The sequence below is a fragment of the Carcharhinus amblyrhynchos genome, chromosome 6, assembly GCF_965287045.1.
Source record: "Carcharhinus amblyrhynchos chromosome 6, sCarAmb.v2.hapA, whole genome shotgun sequence".
In the NCBI taxonomy this organism is placed as follows: domain Eukaryota; kingdom Metazoa; phylum Chordata; class Chondrichthyes; order Carcharhiniformes; family Carcharhinidae; genus Carcharhinus; species Carcharhinus amblyrhynchos.
Window position 1 is genome coordinate 101,948,797 of NC_137329.1, and position 19,026 is coordinate 101,967,822.

Sequence of the window (19,026 nt, forward strand, 5' to 3'; positions counted from 1 at the left end):
TCAATTTCTTTGACAGCCGGGAGCTTTGTGCCGGTACAGTGGGATGGAACCTAAGCATTCCGGTGAAGTTGGCTCCAGAGAATTCAGGCACTATTGCGCAGGGTGCCCTGACCTAACAATGAACTGGGAGACATTCTCTCACCCCTCCCACACCAACAGGCAACACAGGTATCAAGACATCAGCACCCTCCTTATGAGATCCTGGCTGGCCACTGAAATGCACCCCCCATCATGATCCCCTCCCTGACACATCCCAGCTCAGCACCCTCTTTCATGACCATCCCGTTGCATAGACCCCTGTCTTACGCAACCACTCCACTTGCGTAGGCCCCCCTTGCATAAACCCCTCTCATTGTGCATAGCCCCCATAATAGCCCCCCACCACCACTCAGACTGCACCTCCACTTCATTCCCACGCCATGGCACTTTCAGGGTGCCAACTGAGCAATGTCAGAGTGGCAGGTGGGCACTGCCTGGCCATGCCTCCGACCATGATGTGGATATGCTGGCGTTGGACTGGGGTAAACACAGTAAAAAGTCTGACAACACCAGGTTTCAGTCCAACCGATTTATTTGATCAAATAAATTGGTTGGACTGAAACCTGGTATTGTCAGACTTTTTACAATGCCTCTGACCACCCAAGGGCTTCACTGGCATCCGATCACCCTAGCATGGCCATAATGCCTATTCCCCACTACTGCAATACAGACATCACACCGGCGAGGCAGGAAGCATCTGGGAAGGGGGAAACAGCCATATTGAACCTGGTAAGTACTTTAAAATGTAGGCAATCTGATGTAAATCAGCTTTGCGCCCTTTCATTTGCCCAACACGAGTCAAATTTTTGGCTTTTCACACTATCTTCCTGGCTCGCCACACTGATAGATCAGCGAGCTCGTAGGATAGTGCCCATAAAGTTTCCCCGTATAGAAAACCTTCCGACAGAGATTCACCATAACTTTATGCATGTGAATCTTTGCTGTGTGATCATGATTAAGCAATAAGGTTTTAACTGCATTGAAATACTTTTTGTCAAAATTCAACCCACATGAATAGTCTTGGTCAGGCCTTTACTGAAATATTGATTCATAAACAAATTTTCACCACTGGAAAAGTGGAAAAACCAATTCATGATAACTTTCCCCTGGAGGAGTACTTCACGTTTTGCAATGTCCAAGTCATAGTTGCCATGTGAGGAAGCTCCAACCCACTGGTTCAAGCTACAATTGGTACATAGGTGAACTGCATTATTAACTAATGGGTGACACAGTGGTTAGCACTGCTGCCTCATAGCACCAAGGATGCCGGTTCGATTCCTGGCTTGGCTCACTGCCTGTGTGGAGTTTGCATGTACTGCCCGTGTCTGCGTGGGTTTCCTCAAGGTGCTCTTGCTTTCCTCCCACACTCCAAAGATGTGCATGTTAGGTGCATTGGCCATGCTAAATTGTCACTCAGTGTACCCGAACAGGTGCCGGATAAAAGCAAACTACAGGCGCAGGATAAAAGAAAATGCTGGAGTCTGAAACTGAAAAAGAAAATGCTGGAAAATCTCAGCAGGTCTGGCAGCATCTGTAAGGAGAGAAAAGAGCTGATGTTTCGAGTCCAGATGGCACCGGAGTGTGGCGACTGGGATGGCTCAGGGATTGGTGTGGGAGGAGTGGGTTTGAATTTATGGGGCATTGGCACCAGTATTGGGGCAGATGGGACCTGTTCAGATGGGATGGTCTTAGTCTGAACCGTGCCGGGACCAGAGTGCTGGCGAATTGTGTAACTAGGACTGTAGATAGGGCTTTAAACTAATTAGCGGGGGAAGGGTGCAGGGGTGGGAGAAATTACAAAATCTAAAGTAAAGGAGAGGGTACGGGCGCGGGAAAATGTTGAGGATGTCCCAATAATAAAAGGAGTAGAGGGCATGAGAGAGGTTAGTAGCGTTCCTTCAAATAAGGTCCAGATAAAGGCTGGTATAAAGACACTTTACCTGAATGCACAAAGCATTCGGAACAAAGTGAATGAACTGATGGCGCAGATCAGCACAAATGGATCTGATCTAGTGGCCATTACGGAAACGTGGTTGCAAGGTGACAGGGACTGGGAGCTGAATGTCCAGGGGTATCAAGTGTTTAGGAAGGATAGACGGGTGGAAAAAGGGGGTGGGGTAGCTCTGTTAATTAAGGATAATATCAGGGCGGTAGTAAGGGAAGATATAGGCTCCAAAGAGCAAAACGTGGAATCGTTGTGGGTGGAGATAAGGAGTAGTAAGGGGAGGAAGATGCTGGTGGGTGTGGTCTATAGGCCCCCAAATAATAACTTAGAGCTGGGGCGGGCTATAAACAAGCAAATAAATGATGCATGCAGAAACAGAACGGTGATAATTTTAGGGGATTTTAATCTGCATATTGATTGGATGACCCAAGTCGGACGCGATGGGTTTGAGGAAGAGTTCTTGGAATGCTGTCAGGATAGTTTCCTTGAACAGTATGTGACAGAACCTACGAGGGAGCGAGCTATCTTAGATCTGGTGTTGTGTAACGAGGCAGGTAGAATTAGGGATCTTCTTGTGAGGGATCCGCTTGGGACGAGTGATCATTGTATGGTTGAATTTTTGATGCAGATGGAGGATGCGAAAGTAGGGTCCCGAACCTGTGTCCTCTGTTTGAACAGCACTAAATATATAAAAGGACAGTAAAAGTTTTTACAAATATATAAAGAAGAGGAGGCTGGCTAGAGTGAGTGTTGGACCCTTAGAGGATGAGAGGGGGGATTTAGCAGTGGGAGATGAGGAAATGGCTGAGGCTTTAAATAAGTTTTTTGCCTCTGTCTTCACAGAGGAGGACACGAATAGTTTGCCGGATCTTAAAGGTAGAAAGGTGGTAGGAGTTGAGGGCCTGAATGCGATTACTGTCACTAGAGAGGTAGTGCTTGATAGACTAATGGGACCGAAGGTGGACAAGTCCCCAGGACCGGATGGAATGCATCCCAGGGTTCTGAAAGAAATGGCAGATGTGATAGTGGATGCCTTAGTAATTATTTACCAAAATTCGCTGGATTCCGGGGAAGTGCCAGAAGATTGGAAAACGGCTAATGTTACACCGCTGTTTAAAAAAGGTAGCAGACAAAAGGCAGGGAATTATAGGCTGGTTAGTTTAACATCCGTAGTTGGAAAAATGCTTGAATCCGTCATCAAAGAAGAAATAGCGAAGCACCTAGAAGAGAATGGTTTGATCGAGCAGACGCAGCACAGATTCGTTAAGGGGAAGTCGTGTTTGACGAATTTGTTGGATTTCTATGAGGATGTGACTAGTGCGGTAGACAGAGGGGAACTGGTGGATGTGGTGTTTTTAGATTTCCAAAAGGCGTTTGATGAGGTGCCTCATAAAAGGTTGCTACAGAAGGTTAGGGTGCACAGAGTTGGGGGTAAGGTGTTAGCGTGGATAGAGGATTGGCTGTCTAATAGGAAGCAGAGAGTTGGCATCAATGGGTGCTATTCTGGTTGGTGGTTGGTGACTGGTGGAGTGCCGCAGGGATTGGTGCTGGGGCCTCAACTGTTTACCATTTATATAGCTGATCTGGAGGAGGGGGCTAAGTGTAGGGTGACGAAATTTGCTGATAACACGAAGATGAGTGGAAAAGCAAATTGCGTGGAGAGTGTGGAAAGTCTGCAGAGGGTTCTGGATGGGCTGAGCGAGTGGGCGAGGGCCTGGAAGATAGAGTATAATGTTGGCAAGTGTGAGGTTATCCACTTTGGCAGAAAAAGCAGTAGGAGGGATTATTATTTAAAAGGCGAAAAGCTGCAGCATGCTACGGTGCAGAAGGACCTGGGGGACCTTGTGCATGAGCCGCAAAAACCCAGTCTGCAGGTGCAGCAGGTGATCAAAAAGGCGAATGGGATGTTGGCCTTTATAGCGTGGGGGATAGAATATAACAGTAGGGAAGTCTTGCTGCAACTGTACAGGGCACTGGTGAGGCCGCAGTTGGAGTACTGTGTGCAGTTTTGGTCACCGCACTTGCGGAAGGATATATTGGCCTTGGAGGGAGTGCAGAGGAGGTTCACTAGGCTGATACCGGACATGAGGGGGTTGGACTATGAAGAGAGACTAAATAAACTGGGTCTGTACTCGTTGGAGTTTAGAAGGATGAGGGGGGATCTTATAGAGACGTATAAGGTAACGAAGGGGATGGATAGGGTAGAGGTAGAGAGATTCTTCCCGCTTAGATAGGATAGCAGGACTAGAGGGCACAGCCTCAAGGGGTGGGGGGGGGCCATTTAGATCGGAGTTGAGGAGGAACGTCTTCACTCAAAGGGTGGTGAATCTCTGGAATTCTCTGCCTGTTGAAGTGGTGGAGGCTACCTCGCTAAATATATTTAAGTCACGGGTAGATAGGTTTTTGGTAGGCAAGGGAATTAAGGGTTATGGGGAGCAGGCGGGAAAGTGGAACTGATCCACTTCAGATCAGCCGTGATCTTATTGAATGGCGGGGCAGGCTTGAAGGGCTAGATGGCCTACTCCTGCTCCTACTTCTTATGTTCTTATGTTTCACAGTAACTTTGTTGCATTGTTAATGTAAGCCTACTTGTGACACTAATAAACAAACTTTAAAAACTTAAAAAATTAAGAGCATGGGATCGATTCTGAGCCTGCACTCTCTGTCAGTGGGAACGGAGCCATGTACTCACAATCCAGAAAGTGCAGTTCACGCTGGTGCATTTCCAAGTTCCAATCCTCCATGTCCCTCAGTGGTGGGGTGGGGTGAAACATACCGTGACACCCAGAAAGCTCACTTGAATACATAGTCATTAACAAGAACTCTCTCAGGGACATCCCACCAATGCCCCCCCACCCCCCACCTCCCCCCCACACCTCCCCCCACTCGATATCCAGTGGACGCAGCAATGCGCCAGCACCATTTACAACAGGTTTACCTGAACGTGAATCTGTTGTGGGGAGGTCTCCCTTGGGGGTGTAAAAGTGGATATAGCCCCCAGGGGAGAGGGACATGTCCACCCTGTGTCCACCCTTGACACAGGGTGGCACTGCCAGGTTGGCATCATGCCCAGGAGGCTAATGTCCCCTGGAATTTGGAGCTCTTGGATCCTCAAAGATTGCCCCGCCAGGATCAGACTCAGTCCTCCGGATGAGAGGCAGCATATGGGGCACTGACTGAGGGAAGATGGGTGAGAAGTTGAAGTTCTTTGAACAGAATCCCCTCTTTTGATGTGGCATGGCAACACAGTGGTTAGCTCTGCTGCCTCACAGCACCAGGGATCCGGGTTTGATTCCTGACTTGAGTCACTGTCTGTGTGAAGTCTGCACATTCTCCCCATATCTGCATGGGTTTCCTCCCACAGTCCAAAAGATGTGCTGGTTAGGTGCATTGGCCATGCTAAATTCTCCCTTAGTGTAACCGAACAGATGCTGGAGTGTGGTGATTAGAGGATTTCCACAGTAACTTCACTGCAGTGTTAATGCGAGCCTACATGTGACACTAATAAGTAAACGTTAAAAACTTGTTAAATTTAACTTTTACGTCTTCTTACTCCATCTCTCTCTGACTGCCTACATCTCTGATAGCAATGAGCAGGAATGCACTTTATTGCACATCAGTGGAGTAAATAAGGACCAAGGCTAGATTTTTCATCACCGCTGTTTAACTTGGTATCAGAGCAGGCAGGCTATTTGTGAGAGCCAACGTACACACAGTTGACAGCCCCGTTTGTTATTCCATAGAGGTAGTGACTTTTCCATGGACAGAGCACCTCTGTCCAGCTGAGCAGAGATTAGAACATCCTCTGAAGAGGACTTCCCACTACTATCTCTCCGTTTCCCCTGCCTGTTCTTGCTCATTTGAGATGTGTGAGGCACCAGGTGAAAACCCAAATACATTCCTACAGGTCCCACCAGGGCATGATTATCTGAAATTCTGCACAGTCTAAATGATTCCTATGACGGTGAGTGGTCACCCTGAGACGTTTGACTTTCTCCTGCACCACCACCACCTGTGAGATACTTGATGGGCCTATGGAAAATGAAAGATATGAATTGGAACTCTTGCATGGTAAGAAGGTATTAAATCAGGTAAGTTTACAGCGTCAAGTTAACATGAGTGAGTGTTGTACGCCAGGTGACTGTGATATTTAATTCAATCACCAGGTAGCTGGGAGTCCCCTATCAGGGCGGCCTTGTGGCACGATGGTTAGCACTGATGCCTCACAGTGCTAGGGATCCAGATTTGATTCCCAGCTTGGGTTGCTGTCTGTACAGAGTTTGCACATTCTCCCCGTGTCTGTGTGGGTTTTCCTCGGTTACTCTGGTTTCCTCACATTATCCGAAAGATGTGCTAGTTAATTGCAGTGGCCATGATAAATTCTCCCTCAGTGTACCCCAATAGCTGCTGAAGTGTGGCAACTAGGGGATTTTCACACTAACTTAACTGCGGTGTTAATGTAAGCCTACTTGTGACATTAATAAATAAACTTTTAAAACTTTAACCTCCATCACCAGTGGCCAGATAAGCTGGACTTGACTTATCTTCATTGCTGATCCCTCCACAGCTGTCACTATGAACGAAGAGTCACCTCTGGGTCTCTTATTCTCATTATACTGAGCCCACTTCCGCTGCAAGGAACAAAATAAGAGACTTATGAGTGAGAGAAATGGAACGTTTGGGTAGGTGAATGGACCAACATTTGTTTCATAGAATCCCTGCAGTGCAGAAGGAGGCCATTTGGCCCATCGAGCCTCACGACATTCCAGAACAGCACTCTACCTAGGCCCACTCCCCAAGACCCCGAACATCGAACATGTGCCAATCCACCTAACCTATATATACATCTTGGGACACCAAGAGGCAATTTACTGTAGTCAGTCCACCTATCCCACACATCTTTGGAATGTGAGGGGAAAGCGGCGCCCCCGGAGGAAACCCACACATATACAGGGAAAACATGCAAATTCCACGCAGACAGTTAGTCATCCTAGGCAGGAATTGAACCTTGTGAGACAGCAGTGCTAACCACTGTGCCACGTGCTGCTTGTTGAGGCATTATATTAAGATGAGTTTGAATGTCAGTAGTGGATGGTCAGATAGTGATGGCAGGAGAATGAATAAAGAAACTTTAGTTTCCGATGTGACCATGAGACATCCCAAAGCAATTTAGAGCTAGAAAGTATTTTTGAAATGGTGGGGGGGCAGTGGAATTTTGCTGTCCCGCTCCCCACAGGAATCATGGCAGGTATGACATGGACCATGCAAAGGTCCATTGATCTCGGGTGGGATTTTCCAACCTTGGGGCAAGCAAGGCCAGAAAATCCCGCCAGTAGTCACTATTGCAGTCGGGAATGTGTGCACAGCAAGCTCCCACAAGCTGCAGTGTGACAACCTGCTGAGTATTTCTAGAATTTTAAGTTTTTTTAAGTGTCTTGGTTAATTTTCAAAATCTGAGAGATACCCTCACTGCACTTTGGATCTCTGCCACTAAGGCAAGTGCCATCTTTGGGCACTTACAGCTCTGGAGCTCCTGTTACTTGCTCCAGTTTGGGTTGCCAATGTACACTGTGGTGCGTAGGCACACAATGTACTGACAATTGAACAACAAGGAACACTACAGACAGTTACCTGCAGATCCCACTAAAGAACACACCCGTCAACTCAACAGACTGATCGAGACCTTTGATCCAGACCTTCAAAGCATCCTCTGTGCTCTCATCCCACGTACTCACTGCGTTGGAGACCTCTACTGCCTCCCGAAGATACGCAAGGCAAACACACCCAGCCGTTGCATTGTATCGGGCAATGGGACCCTGTGCGAGAGCCTCTCCTGCTACATCGAGGACATCCTGAAACCCATTGTACAAAGAATCCCCAGCTTTTGACACAACACTACGGACTTCTTACGGAAACTCAGCACACATGGAGCAGTTGAACTAGGAGCACTCCTCGTCACAATGGATGTCTCGGCACTCTACACCAGCATCCCCCATGATACAAGTGCCTCAGTACTCAACGCCAACAACTGCCAATCTCCAGATGTAATTTTACAACTCATCTGCTTCATCCTGGATCACATTGGCTTCACCTTCAACAACCAGTTCTTCATCCAGACACACAGAGCCGCCATGAGGACTAAATTCGCACCTCAATATGCCAACATCTTCATGCACAGGTTCGAACAAGATCTCTTCACTGCACAGGACCTTCAACTGATGCTATACACTAGATACGTTGATGACATTTTCTTCCTTTGGACTCATGCTGAACAATCACTGAAACAGCTATATGATGACATTAACAAGTTCCATCCCACCATCAGACTCACCATGGACCATTCTCTGGGGGGGGGTTCTTTCGGGTACCATGGACCATTCTCCGGAATCGGTTGCATTCTTGGACGCACACATCTCCATCAAGGACGGTCACCTCAGTACTTCAGTGTACTGTACTGTGGGGTATAGAGTATAAGAGCTGCCGTCTAATGCTTCAGTTGTACAGAACGTTGGTTAGACCACATTTGGAGTACTGCGTCTAGTTCTGGTCTCCTTACTACCGGAAGGACGTGGAGACCCTGGAGAGGGTGCAGAGGAGGTTTACCAGGATGTTGCCTGGCATGGAAGGACTGAGTTACGAGGAAAGGTTGGAGAAACTGGGGCTCTTCTCCTTAGAAAGATAGAGATTAAGGGGGGATATGATAGAGGTGTATAAAATACTGAAGGGAATAGATAGAGTCAACAGTGGTAGGCTTTTCCCTAGATTGGGGACAATTACGAGGGGTCATGATCTAAGGGTGAGGGGGGAGAAGTATAATTTGGATACGAGAGGAAGGTTTTTCACGCAGAGGGTCGTGGGGGTATGGAACGCGCTATCGAGTAGGGTGGTGGAGGCAGGCACGTTGGACTTGTTTAAGGTTTACTTAGATAGACACATGAGCGTAACAAGGATGGAGGGTTATAGTAGAGGGTATTAAATAGGGTCAGAGCCTCGGGACGACACCGGAAATGTAGTATTACATGTTAATGTTTTGTCTTTTTATTCCACTGGCGTCGGTCCACCTTGTTGTCAAACGAGGGGCATGCACATGGTGGGTCGTGCGTGGGCTGCTCTTGGAGGTTCCGGGAGTGGCCTAGTACTTCGTGTCGTTGTGTGTGCTTAATCCTGGACCAGCAGTCGGGCACCGCAACAGCTTAGTGACTATCACTGCTAGCTGTGCAGATACATGGATTTGGGCCTGTGTCTGTGGGAGTTTGCGCATTCTCCCTGTGGTTGCGTGGGTTTCCTCCGGGCGCTCCGGTTTCCTCCCACACCCCAAAGATGTGCTCTTAGGCTGATTGGTGTACCAAATTGACACTATTCTCCCCTGAATCTGGCTACATTAGGGGTTCCACTCACATACACACAGGGCAGGGTAGGTGTAGGAAGATGCAGCGGCGCGGGCTCGTTGGGCCGAAGGGCCTGTTTCCCATGCTGGGTTGTTCTTTGCTCTTTGTTGTTCTTTGTACTGCAAGCCCACAGATAACCTCACAATGCTCCACTTCTCCAGCTTCCACCCTAAACACGTTAAAGAAGCCATCCCCTACGGATAAGGATCTGCTCAAATGAGGAGGATCGCAACAGAGACCTGCAGACACTGAAAGATGCCCTCATAAGAACAGAATATGGTGCTCAATTTGTCAATCGACAATTCTGACATGCCACAGCGAAAAACTGCACCAATCTCCTCAGAAGACAAACATAGGACACACTGGACAGAGTACCCTTCGTTGTCCAGTATTTCACCGGAGCAGAGAAGACATGACATCTTCTCCGGTGCCTTCAACATGTCATTGATGAAGACGAACATCTCGTCAAGACCATCCCCACACCCCCACTTCCTGCCTTCAAACAACCGCACAACCTCAAACAGACCACTGTCTGCTGCAAACTACCCAGCCTTCAGGAGAACAGTGACCACGACACCACACAACCCTGCCACAGCAACCTCTGCAAGACATGCTGGATCATCGATACAGATGCCAATATCTCACATGTGAACACCATCCATCAGGTACACGGTACAAACATTTGCAGCTTGGCCAATGTTGTCTACCTGATATGCTGCAGGAAAGGATGTCCCGAGGCATGATACATTGAGGAGACCATGCAGACGCTAAAACAGCAGATGAACGAACACCGCTTGACAATCACCAGGCAAGAGTGTTCTCTTCCTGTTGGGGAACACTTCAGCGGTCACGGGCATTCAGCCTCTGATCTTTGGGTAGGCATTCTCCAAGGCAGCCTTCACGACACACGACAACCCAAAGTTGCTGAGCAGAGACTGATAGCCAACTTCCGCACACGAGGACAGCCTCAACCGCGATCTTGTGTTCATGTCACACTACCTGTAACCCCACTACTTGCCTGGGCTTGCAAAATCTCACTAACTGTCCTGTCTGGAGACAATACACATCTCTTTAACCAGTGCTTAACCCTCTCTCCACTCACATTGTCTGTACCTTTAAGACTTGATTACCTGTAAAGATTTGCATTCCAATCATTATTTTGTAAATTGAGTTTGTGTCTTTATATGCCTTGTTTGTGAATAGAACTCCCACTCACCTAATGAGGGGGCAGCACTCCGAAAGCTAGTGGCTTGTGCTACCAAATAAATTTGTTGGACTTTAACCTGGTGTTGTGAGACTTCTTATTGTGTTTCCCCAGTCCAAGGCTGTCATCTCCACACACTGTGGTGTTGTCAGAGTTAAGGGAGCAACGGGGGCATGGAGCTCAACAATAATAAATTGGTGGGAGGCTGAGAACAGTGCTCAATTCTGATAGGCAAAAATGCAAGGAACTTTTTGAACAGTTGTTCTGCTTTGAAAGCAATATTGCAAGCACCAGGTTCAAAAAAAAGGCTTAACATTTTCTTTGGAGGTAATTAATACGCCCAAATAGAGAGTTACTTCAATATCAACCTTTATCTTGCTCACTCTGGATCAGAGGCTGGGCAGCACAAGTTTCATTTCTATAGCGCCTTTAACATAGTAAAACACCTCAAGAATCCTCGCAGGAGGAACATAAAAAGACATTGATAACCATTGGGCTCAAAAAGCAGAAGAATGAACACTTCCCCCTGCCTACGCATAAACACGAGCACTATCTTGTTGTATCAGGTAACCCAATGCGGTCAGATCAAAAAGTGGGTACATTTCTGTGTCTGCACACAAAGGGATTGGCGTTTTAACCATAGAACTCATTGGCCGGGGGGAAGGAGAATTTGTCGGAGGTTTATTGGCCCAATATTTGTCCGGGTCGGCTGCGATTGGCGAGAGTATTATATTGCTTGCCTTCCGATTTGTTCATGTTAACGATAGGGGAATGCAATGGGGCGGAAGTGCTTTGAAACATTTTCAGAGGAGTAAAGTCATTGATCGTGTTAATACTGTGAGCAGAGACCAGTTCCCCGGACAGCCAGGCTGGAGACATGGATTTAGAAAACAAAGTGAAAAAGGTAAGAGCTTTGAGCATTTTGAGTTCTCCCGTCAGTATATAAAAAGAAACGCCCTTGATTTTCTGTCTGCCTTATCTGATCAAGGAAGGGGCTGCACCCAGTTGATTGCTATGTATGACTTTACCTCTTTAATAAAACATGCACCTACCCTCGGTTAAAGATTCATATGCTCTCAACACTGACTAGAAAACATATATTGACAGAGGCTGCTGATTAATGGAATGGTGGTCAGGATGTTGGGGAAGACCTGCAGAACAATGAAAGGAATGTTGTAGCTTTAAGCCCATTTTTCTACACATGGTATGCAAGAGATATGTTGTAAAACGGAAGAAATGAATAGGCAACGGCAATTGGCCTCAACAGGACTGCATCCGCTTCTGGCTTGCTTTTTCTTGTTGATGACTAGCTTTTATTTTCTATTTACTAGTCACTCAGTTTTCTATTTGCCAATCACTTATTCCACCTTTTGAGTCTTGCTGGTTCGTGGTCCATCTCAGGATCTGAACATTTCAGCTGGGCTGATGTTTTAATGCTGCACCAAGGAGTGCTGCATTGTCAGAGGTGCAACAGCTCCAATGAGACATCAATGGTCAGCACTGCTGCCTCACAACGTCAGGGACACGGGTTCAATTCTGGTGACTGTGTGGAGTTTGCATGTTCTCCCTGTGTCTGTGTGGGTTTCCTCCCGAGTGTTCTGATTTCCTCTGAAAGTCCGAATACATGCCGGTTAGGTTGACTGGCTATGCTAAATTGCCCCTGCGCATCAGGAGGAGTAGTAGGGTAAATATGGGGGTTAAGGGGAAAGGGTCTGAGTGGGATTGTTTTTGGTGCAGATTCAATTGCCTAAATGGCAGCCTCCTGATTCTTAAAACAAACAGCACCTCAGGTGGAGATAGAACTTGGATTCCTGGCCACAGGATGTCCCAAAGCACTTGTATAGTCAATTACCAGTAAGCACTTTTGAAGTGTAGTCACAGTTGTAAAATGGGAACTATTGCAGTTAATCAGTGCGTAACACCAACTCATTGGCAGCATTTTGATACTGTTCAGATAAAGATGTTTGTTGAGGGAGAAGTATGAGTCAGGACACCAGGCAGAATTCCACTGCTCTTTATGTCCACCCAAACAGCCAGACAATGTCTCATTTGAAAATAACAGCATTTCCGACAGTGCTGCAGAGTGTTAGCTCTGACCCTCAGCTGGCACCTCCGGCAGGGTGTGAAGTTTCCTGACATTTCTAGCTGTGTCTTAGCCGATGTTTATCTGTCAAGCCGCACTAACAGAAGAGATTCGTTGATTGTTTATCTCATTGCTGTTATGTAGCAATGGGGAGATATCAAAATGAATTTGTTGGCAGTGCACAAAAACACAAAATAAAAGCAAGTTATTTTTCTGCCAAATAAATCAACTTCCTATCAGATAGTGAAGGAAATCATGTTATTAACTACTTTTGCTGATGGTTTGGAGAAAATGAGGGTAACAGGAAACATGAGAGTGGCACAATGATTAGCGCTGCTGCCTCACAGCGCCTTGGACCTAGGTTTGATTCCTGCTTGGGTCACTGTCAGTTCTCTCCATTTCTGCGCGTGAGTTTCTTCCCACAGTCTGAAAGACGTGCTGATTAGGTGCATTGGCCATGCGAAATTCTCCCTGAGTGTACCTGAACAGACACTGGAGTGTGCCGACTAGAGGATTTTCATAGTAGCTTTGCAGTGTGAAGGTAAGCCTACTTAAGATCAAGTGTAGTATCGACATGCTGTGCTTGGTTGAAGTCATTAAGTTACATTTTAGCTTCATTTGAAGTAATTTTTAAAAGCGGCACCTTGGCCTTTTGGCTAAGATGCAAATGAGATCAAGCCTTGGTGGAGGAGCTATGCCTACTCCAATCAGCTTGGATCACGTAGATCATGCCCAAGACAGGAGGGAGAGTCCTGTCTTGTCAGCTTGGATCAGGAATGTCTCAACTTGTTGAAACTCTGAAGTGGACTTGATTTGAATTGAAATAAAACACAAAGTCTGTTGGACTTGGAAAAAATTACCTATACTCAACTTTGGATATTTTGATAAGCTAAGATTCCAGTTTCCTGGATGCTGAGAATCTCTATTTTTAATGTAATATCAGAAAAATAAATTGGAGCATTTTAAAAAATAGTGCTTGGATCCATATTTCAGAGAAGTTATTTAAGTGTGAACACACTTGTAACTAATGTATATTATGATCAATTTTCTATGTAGCGCGTTGGGGTACTGTTATATTTCTTACAACCTCACCTTGAATGACTTCAAACATTCAGTAAAAGCAAAAAATGAAATTCTGCTTTATTCGTCTCAATTCTTTACATTTGTACCTTTGTTTCTGTTATAGAATCATAATGTACAGTGCACAGGGAGGCCTTTTGGCCCATTGAGCCTGCACTGACATCAATCCCACCTAGGTCCTATCCCCGTTACCCTCCGATATACTTACACTCCGAATTCCCCTGGTACTTATGGGTCAATTTAGCATGGCCAACCAATCTAACCTGCACATCTTTGGACTTTGGGAGGAAACCGGAACACCCAAAAGAAACCCCACATAGACAAGGGGAGAATGTGCAAACTCCGCACAGTAAACTGAGGCCGGAATTGAACCTGGGTCCCTGGTGCTGTATGACAGCTGTGCTTGCCACTGTGCCACCCTCATGCATGTGTCTTCAAAACATATGAAACTATCTTGGCTCTTGGGAGGTGTTTAAAGCATAATGAAGTGTCTCATTACCTCATGTTGTTGAATATAAAAGATAAGTGCATTACTAAATTTGGATATGAGAACATAAGTTCACCATTGCAGTTGTGTGGTTTGATAGATATGTAGCTACGGAAGCTCTTGCCAGCAAAGATAGAACTATCTTCCCTTCCCCTAAATAATAGCCTGATTTACTTGGAGGAACTAAGAGAAGAAACTGGAGTCGATGGATGCCATTTTGATAGCCCAAACAATGTGCTAATGTGTGTGCACCCACCTGCTGTGAAATACCTAGGTACCATCTCAGTGCAGCTAACATTCACCAGAAGTATGCAGAACAGCCAGATAGTGCTATCAGTTGGCATGCAAAGTTGACGTGGTACCATACTTGAAACACAATGCTCCAGCCAGTACTCTATCTTGACCTCTCACAGCTTGAACATGTTGTTGAACAATAGGCAGAACCTCTCTTCCAATGTTATTTAAAGGGATCATCATCTCCTTTTACAAGTTGGTTGCTGTTACTACAACTTTACATAAAGGTGTCATGGTGAGGGAGCCCAGAACTAGGGTCATAGTTTGAGAGTAAGGAGTAAACCTTTTTAGGGCAGAGGTGAGGAGAAATTTCTTCACCTAAAGGGTGGCGAGTGTGTGGAATTCACTACCACAGGAAATAGTTGAGGCCAAAACATTGTCTGATTTCAAAAAGAAATTAGATTTAGCTTTTGGATCCCCCCCGCCCTTCCAAGATATTGAATTTCAATTATCAAAATGAATGGCCTACTCCTGCTTCTAGTTTCTAAAAGTGCATGATGCATTCTGGAGTTCTGTAAAGCTGCCAAAACCACAAAGTTACACGGCAGCTACTGAGGGAGTTTTTGCTGTGCAAACTAGTTGTTCCATAACTCGGAATGAGCAGAGACCACACAGAACAGGATAAAGTACTAAAGAAAGAGGAAGAGGAGCAGTGTTTTCAGTAGGTTGCTGCATCCAACCAGGATGTTCAGGAGACAATTCTCCAACCTGATCCTCATCAGTGAACAATGCACAAGACATCCGCACTTCAGTAAGGATGCTGTCATTGAAACTTTCCGCCTGCCTCAGCCGTAACTGCGACCTCCAAGCAGGGCAAAGCGCACATTGCTACTCCTGTGACGATGGACTTGTAAGTATCAGACTTCTTTCAGGGACGCTGGATATATTTGCAACATCTCGGTTTGCCATTTCTTTTTGTGTAAGTGGGACCATTGAAGTTGTCTACAGAAGAGTCGAATGTCATTTTCTCATGTCAGGAATTAGCAGTTGGAGCCAGCACAAGCTTCAATAAAATTGCAGGCTTCCCCATGATGCCACTGATTATACTGCACCTGCAAAAATGTGTGTATGTCAAGTGTACTTTACATCAGAAAGACAAAAAGGAATCTCACTCCATCAATGTCCAGCTGGTGCACAACCACAGGCAGAAAATTAACTGGTATCCTGACAGCAGGCATGGTACCTTCATTCTGCTGTGCCAGCTACAGTTGAGCCATCACTTCAAACTGAGAGTGGGCCACTTAGTTATATGGGCATTCTGCTGACAGCACAGCCAATGGCTCCAGTGCATGATCCATTCACTTGCACATTCAATGAAGGCCATTCTGCGACAAAAATGTGATACAGCAAACCATTTGCTGAAACAATGCATCCACTAGTTGGGTTGCCGTGAAGAAGCCTTGCAGTACTCAACAAAGTGGGTATCAAAATTCCCAGGTGAGCTGCCGCATGCTGTACAAGTGTGCTGCCACAGTGGGACAGCCTTTCCCACCAAATATATAGCACACACCTGAGGAAAAGGATGGGAGGCACAACTGTTGACAGCCCATTTCCTGGCCATGCAGTCAGTGAACAGTTTATCTGACTACTACAACATTAACTGTAACTTCCATAAGTCTCTTACCTTCCCTTTTTCTCTTACTTTCCCTTCTCTCTCTCTCTCTAACTGTCACAGCAATCACTTAGCCACAATACAAAAATAGAAGTCCCCACAGTAGCTGTGGCATGCTGATGGTCGTCTGCCAACTTTCAGTGAGAGACTGTAATTGGCTTGCAGGATGATCTCAAAAGCTCTAGGCATCTGCACTATGAGTAGTTGCTAGCAGTTTGGACTGGCCAGGTGACGGGCAAACAGCAAGGATGTTGGTGGAGTGGCAGCTTAGGAGGATGAATGCTATCATTTAAGTATGACTGGCAGGTATACACTCCATGGAGGTACTGCTCTGCTCACCAGACAACTCCACCCCTACCCACCTCAGTGGTATCAGACCTAGTGATCTGTTAAATAGCAGATTATTAAATTGCTATGACAAACTGCAAGTCCTTTTGAACACTCTAATCCACAGTCATGCTGCCAGCTGCCTAAACTAAGGACAGCAAGGTGGCACAGTGTTAGCATTGCTGCCTCACAGCACCAGGGAGCCGGGTTCGATTCTGGCCTTGGGTCACTGCCTGTTTGGAGTTTGCACACTCTTCCCATGTCTGTGTGGGTTTCCTACGGGTGCTCTGGTTTCCCCTCAGTCCAAAGGTATGCAGGTTAGGTAGATTGGCCATGCTAAAATGCCCTTTATTGTCTGAGGATGTGAAGGATAGATGGATTATCCATGGTATATGTGTGGGGTTATGGGGCGAGGGCCTGGATAAGATACTCTGTCAGAGAGCTGGTGATGACTTGATGGGCTGAATGGCCACCTTCCACAATGTTGTAGTGATTCTAACTTACATGGCAGCAAACTACCCTCTGTCAGTATGAGCTTCCACTGCAGCACTTGCATGTTGAGTGGCTGCAGCTTGTCCTGTTTCGGAAGTTGTGAGCTTGGCAATCAGAGGCTGCATCATGGCTAGATCTGCACATTGAAAACTGAGTCAGTTACCACTTTCATGCTGGAAAGAACGTATACTACATTCCATAAAGTCGATGGGAAGGTGATTTTCTCCATGCTTTTTGACACTGGTAAAGTCTCATCAGCCTTTTTCTGGAGGCTGGCCCATTAATATCCTTTACAGTCCCCTAACTTTCAGTGAGAGAGAATGCAGTTAACCTGTGGGATGATTTGAATATCTCTGGTACTATCTTGGCGCAGTTGGAGTCCACTTGCAACCTCACCCTCCAGCATACAGGCACCTGCTTTGTCCTTGCCCCTTATCCTAGCTACAGTTCACTTATACCCAAGGGTCTCGCCAAAGGGGATTAGCTAGCTTCTAATCTATCCTCTCAAATTTGCAGTGTCGGTATCTGAGCTGGTGCCCGAGAATATGAAATTGTGCTGTGTCTCCATCATCTCTCTGTTGTGCTCTGTGTTCCTTCACTGCCGGCCAGGTTGTATCACTTGGATTTCTAAAAGGAATTGGGTACAAGGATGAGGTGGGGGAAGAAAGCTAATGTTCACACCACCTGCAGTTTTTAAATCAGATCGTAGGATGTGGGGAGGAGGATTAGTTATGAGGATGTCATCATCTTTGAGAGTTCCAGCTCACGGCCTTAATAATGGCCAACGTTGTCTCCCCTTTGGAATTAGGGCATGCAGGCACACTCTTCCCTTCTAGTTAGCTGCTGTTGCCTCTGGTTGCGACCTCCTTGTCTTGTTAGAGGGAAGTGTATCAATGTGTGTGCTGCAATCTGTTTGGGTGATGCATACAAATTTACAGCTTAGGGTTGCCTGCATTCAGAGATCACTATAATAACTTTGACAGACTGCTGCATTTCAATTAGCAGATAAAAGTTCATTGCAATGGGGAACTGGGAGGCAGTGGCGTTGTGGTATCGTCGCTAGACTAGTAATCCAGGGCAATGCTCTGGGGGACCTGGGTTCAAATCCCACCACAGCAGATAGTGAAATTTGAATTAAATTAAAATCTGGAATTGAAAGACTAATGATGAAGCCATAAAACCATCACCCATCCGGTTGACTAATGTCCTCTTAAGGAAGGAAATCTGCCATTCTTACCTGGTCTGGCCTATGTGTGATTCCAGACGCACAGCAATTCCCAATTGCCTCAGGGATGGGCAATTAATGCTGGCCCAGCCAGCAACGCCCACATCCCACAAATAAATAAAAATCCCTGCATCCTTTTCCAGGTAGTATCCAATTTAACCCTCATAAAATTTCCATTGTCCCGTGTTGGATGTTGAATATTCTTGAAACCTCACTTTAAAAATAGGGTTTTCTCATAACCGTTGTCACTAATTCTGACTTGTGTTGAACAAATGAATATCGATTCCATCTACACAGCAATCAAATTCCAGCAATGAACTGACATTTCGACCAGGATTCTCCCAAAACAAAACTAAGTGCCCAGCAGGCAGAAGCGGAAGTATTTCCTGTCCCTTTTTTTTTGGGAGGGGCGCATTGAGCAATACGCCTGAGCATGATGCACTCTGAAAAGCAGGGGACGGGGCCTATTCCCGCACAAGAGGCTGGCAGCATAGAACCACTGCGTACGCACCTATTTGTCAATGCAGAGACTGCTATATGTGCATTGCACACTGCCCACGCCCCCACCCTCCCATCATCAGCCTCCCGATTGCTGGCCTTCCCTGGAACACCTCTGATTGCTGGCCTTTTCTCTCCTCCCCCACCCTCCTCATAATTTCCATATGATCGACACAGAGCTGATTGCACTTTTTGAAAAAACCACTTGGGAGACTCGCGACCAGCTGGATGCCAGTTGCAAACCTTACAAATGGCCTTCAGCTGGTCTCTGTCCCCTGACCCACTGCAAAACTCAAGCAGCACAGCAGGCCAAGAGATTCCCGGCCAGCCTCCTTTTGGCTTTAAACTTGCA

General features: G+C 46.4%; 1 protein-coding gene across 1 annotated transcript in view; it reads left to right on the top strand.

Moving 5' to 3' along the window:
* Nucleotides 1-11,332: 11,332 nt before the first annotated feature.
* Nucleotides 11,333-19,026, top strand: part of tes (testis derived transcript (3 LIM domains)) — a 45,740-nt gene continuing 38,046 nt past the window's right edge. Inside the window, exon 1 of the mRNA XM_080191082.1 lies at nucleotides 11,333-11,480. Within this exon, the coding sequence (XP_080047208.1) occupies nucleotides 11,454-11,480 (27 nt within the window). The 5' untranslated portion in view covers nucleotides 11,333-11,453. The remainder of the gene's footprint in view (nucleotides 11,481-19,026) is intronic.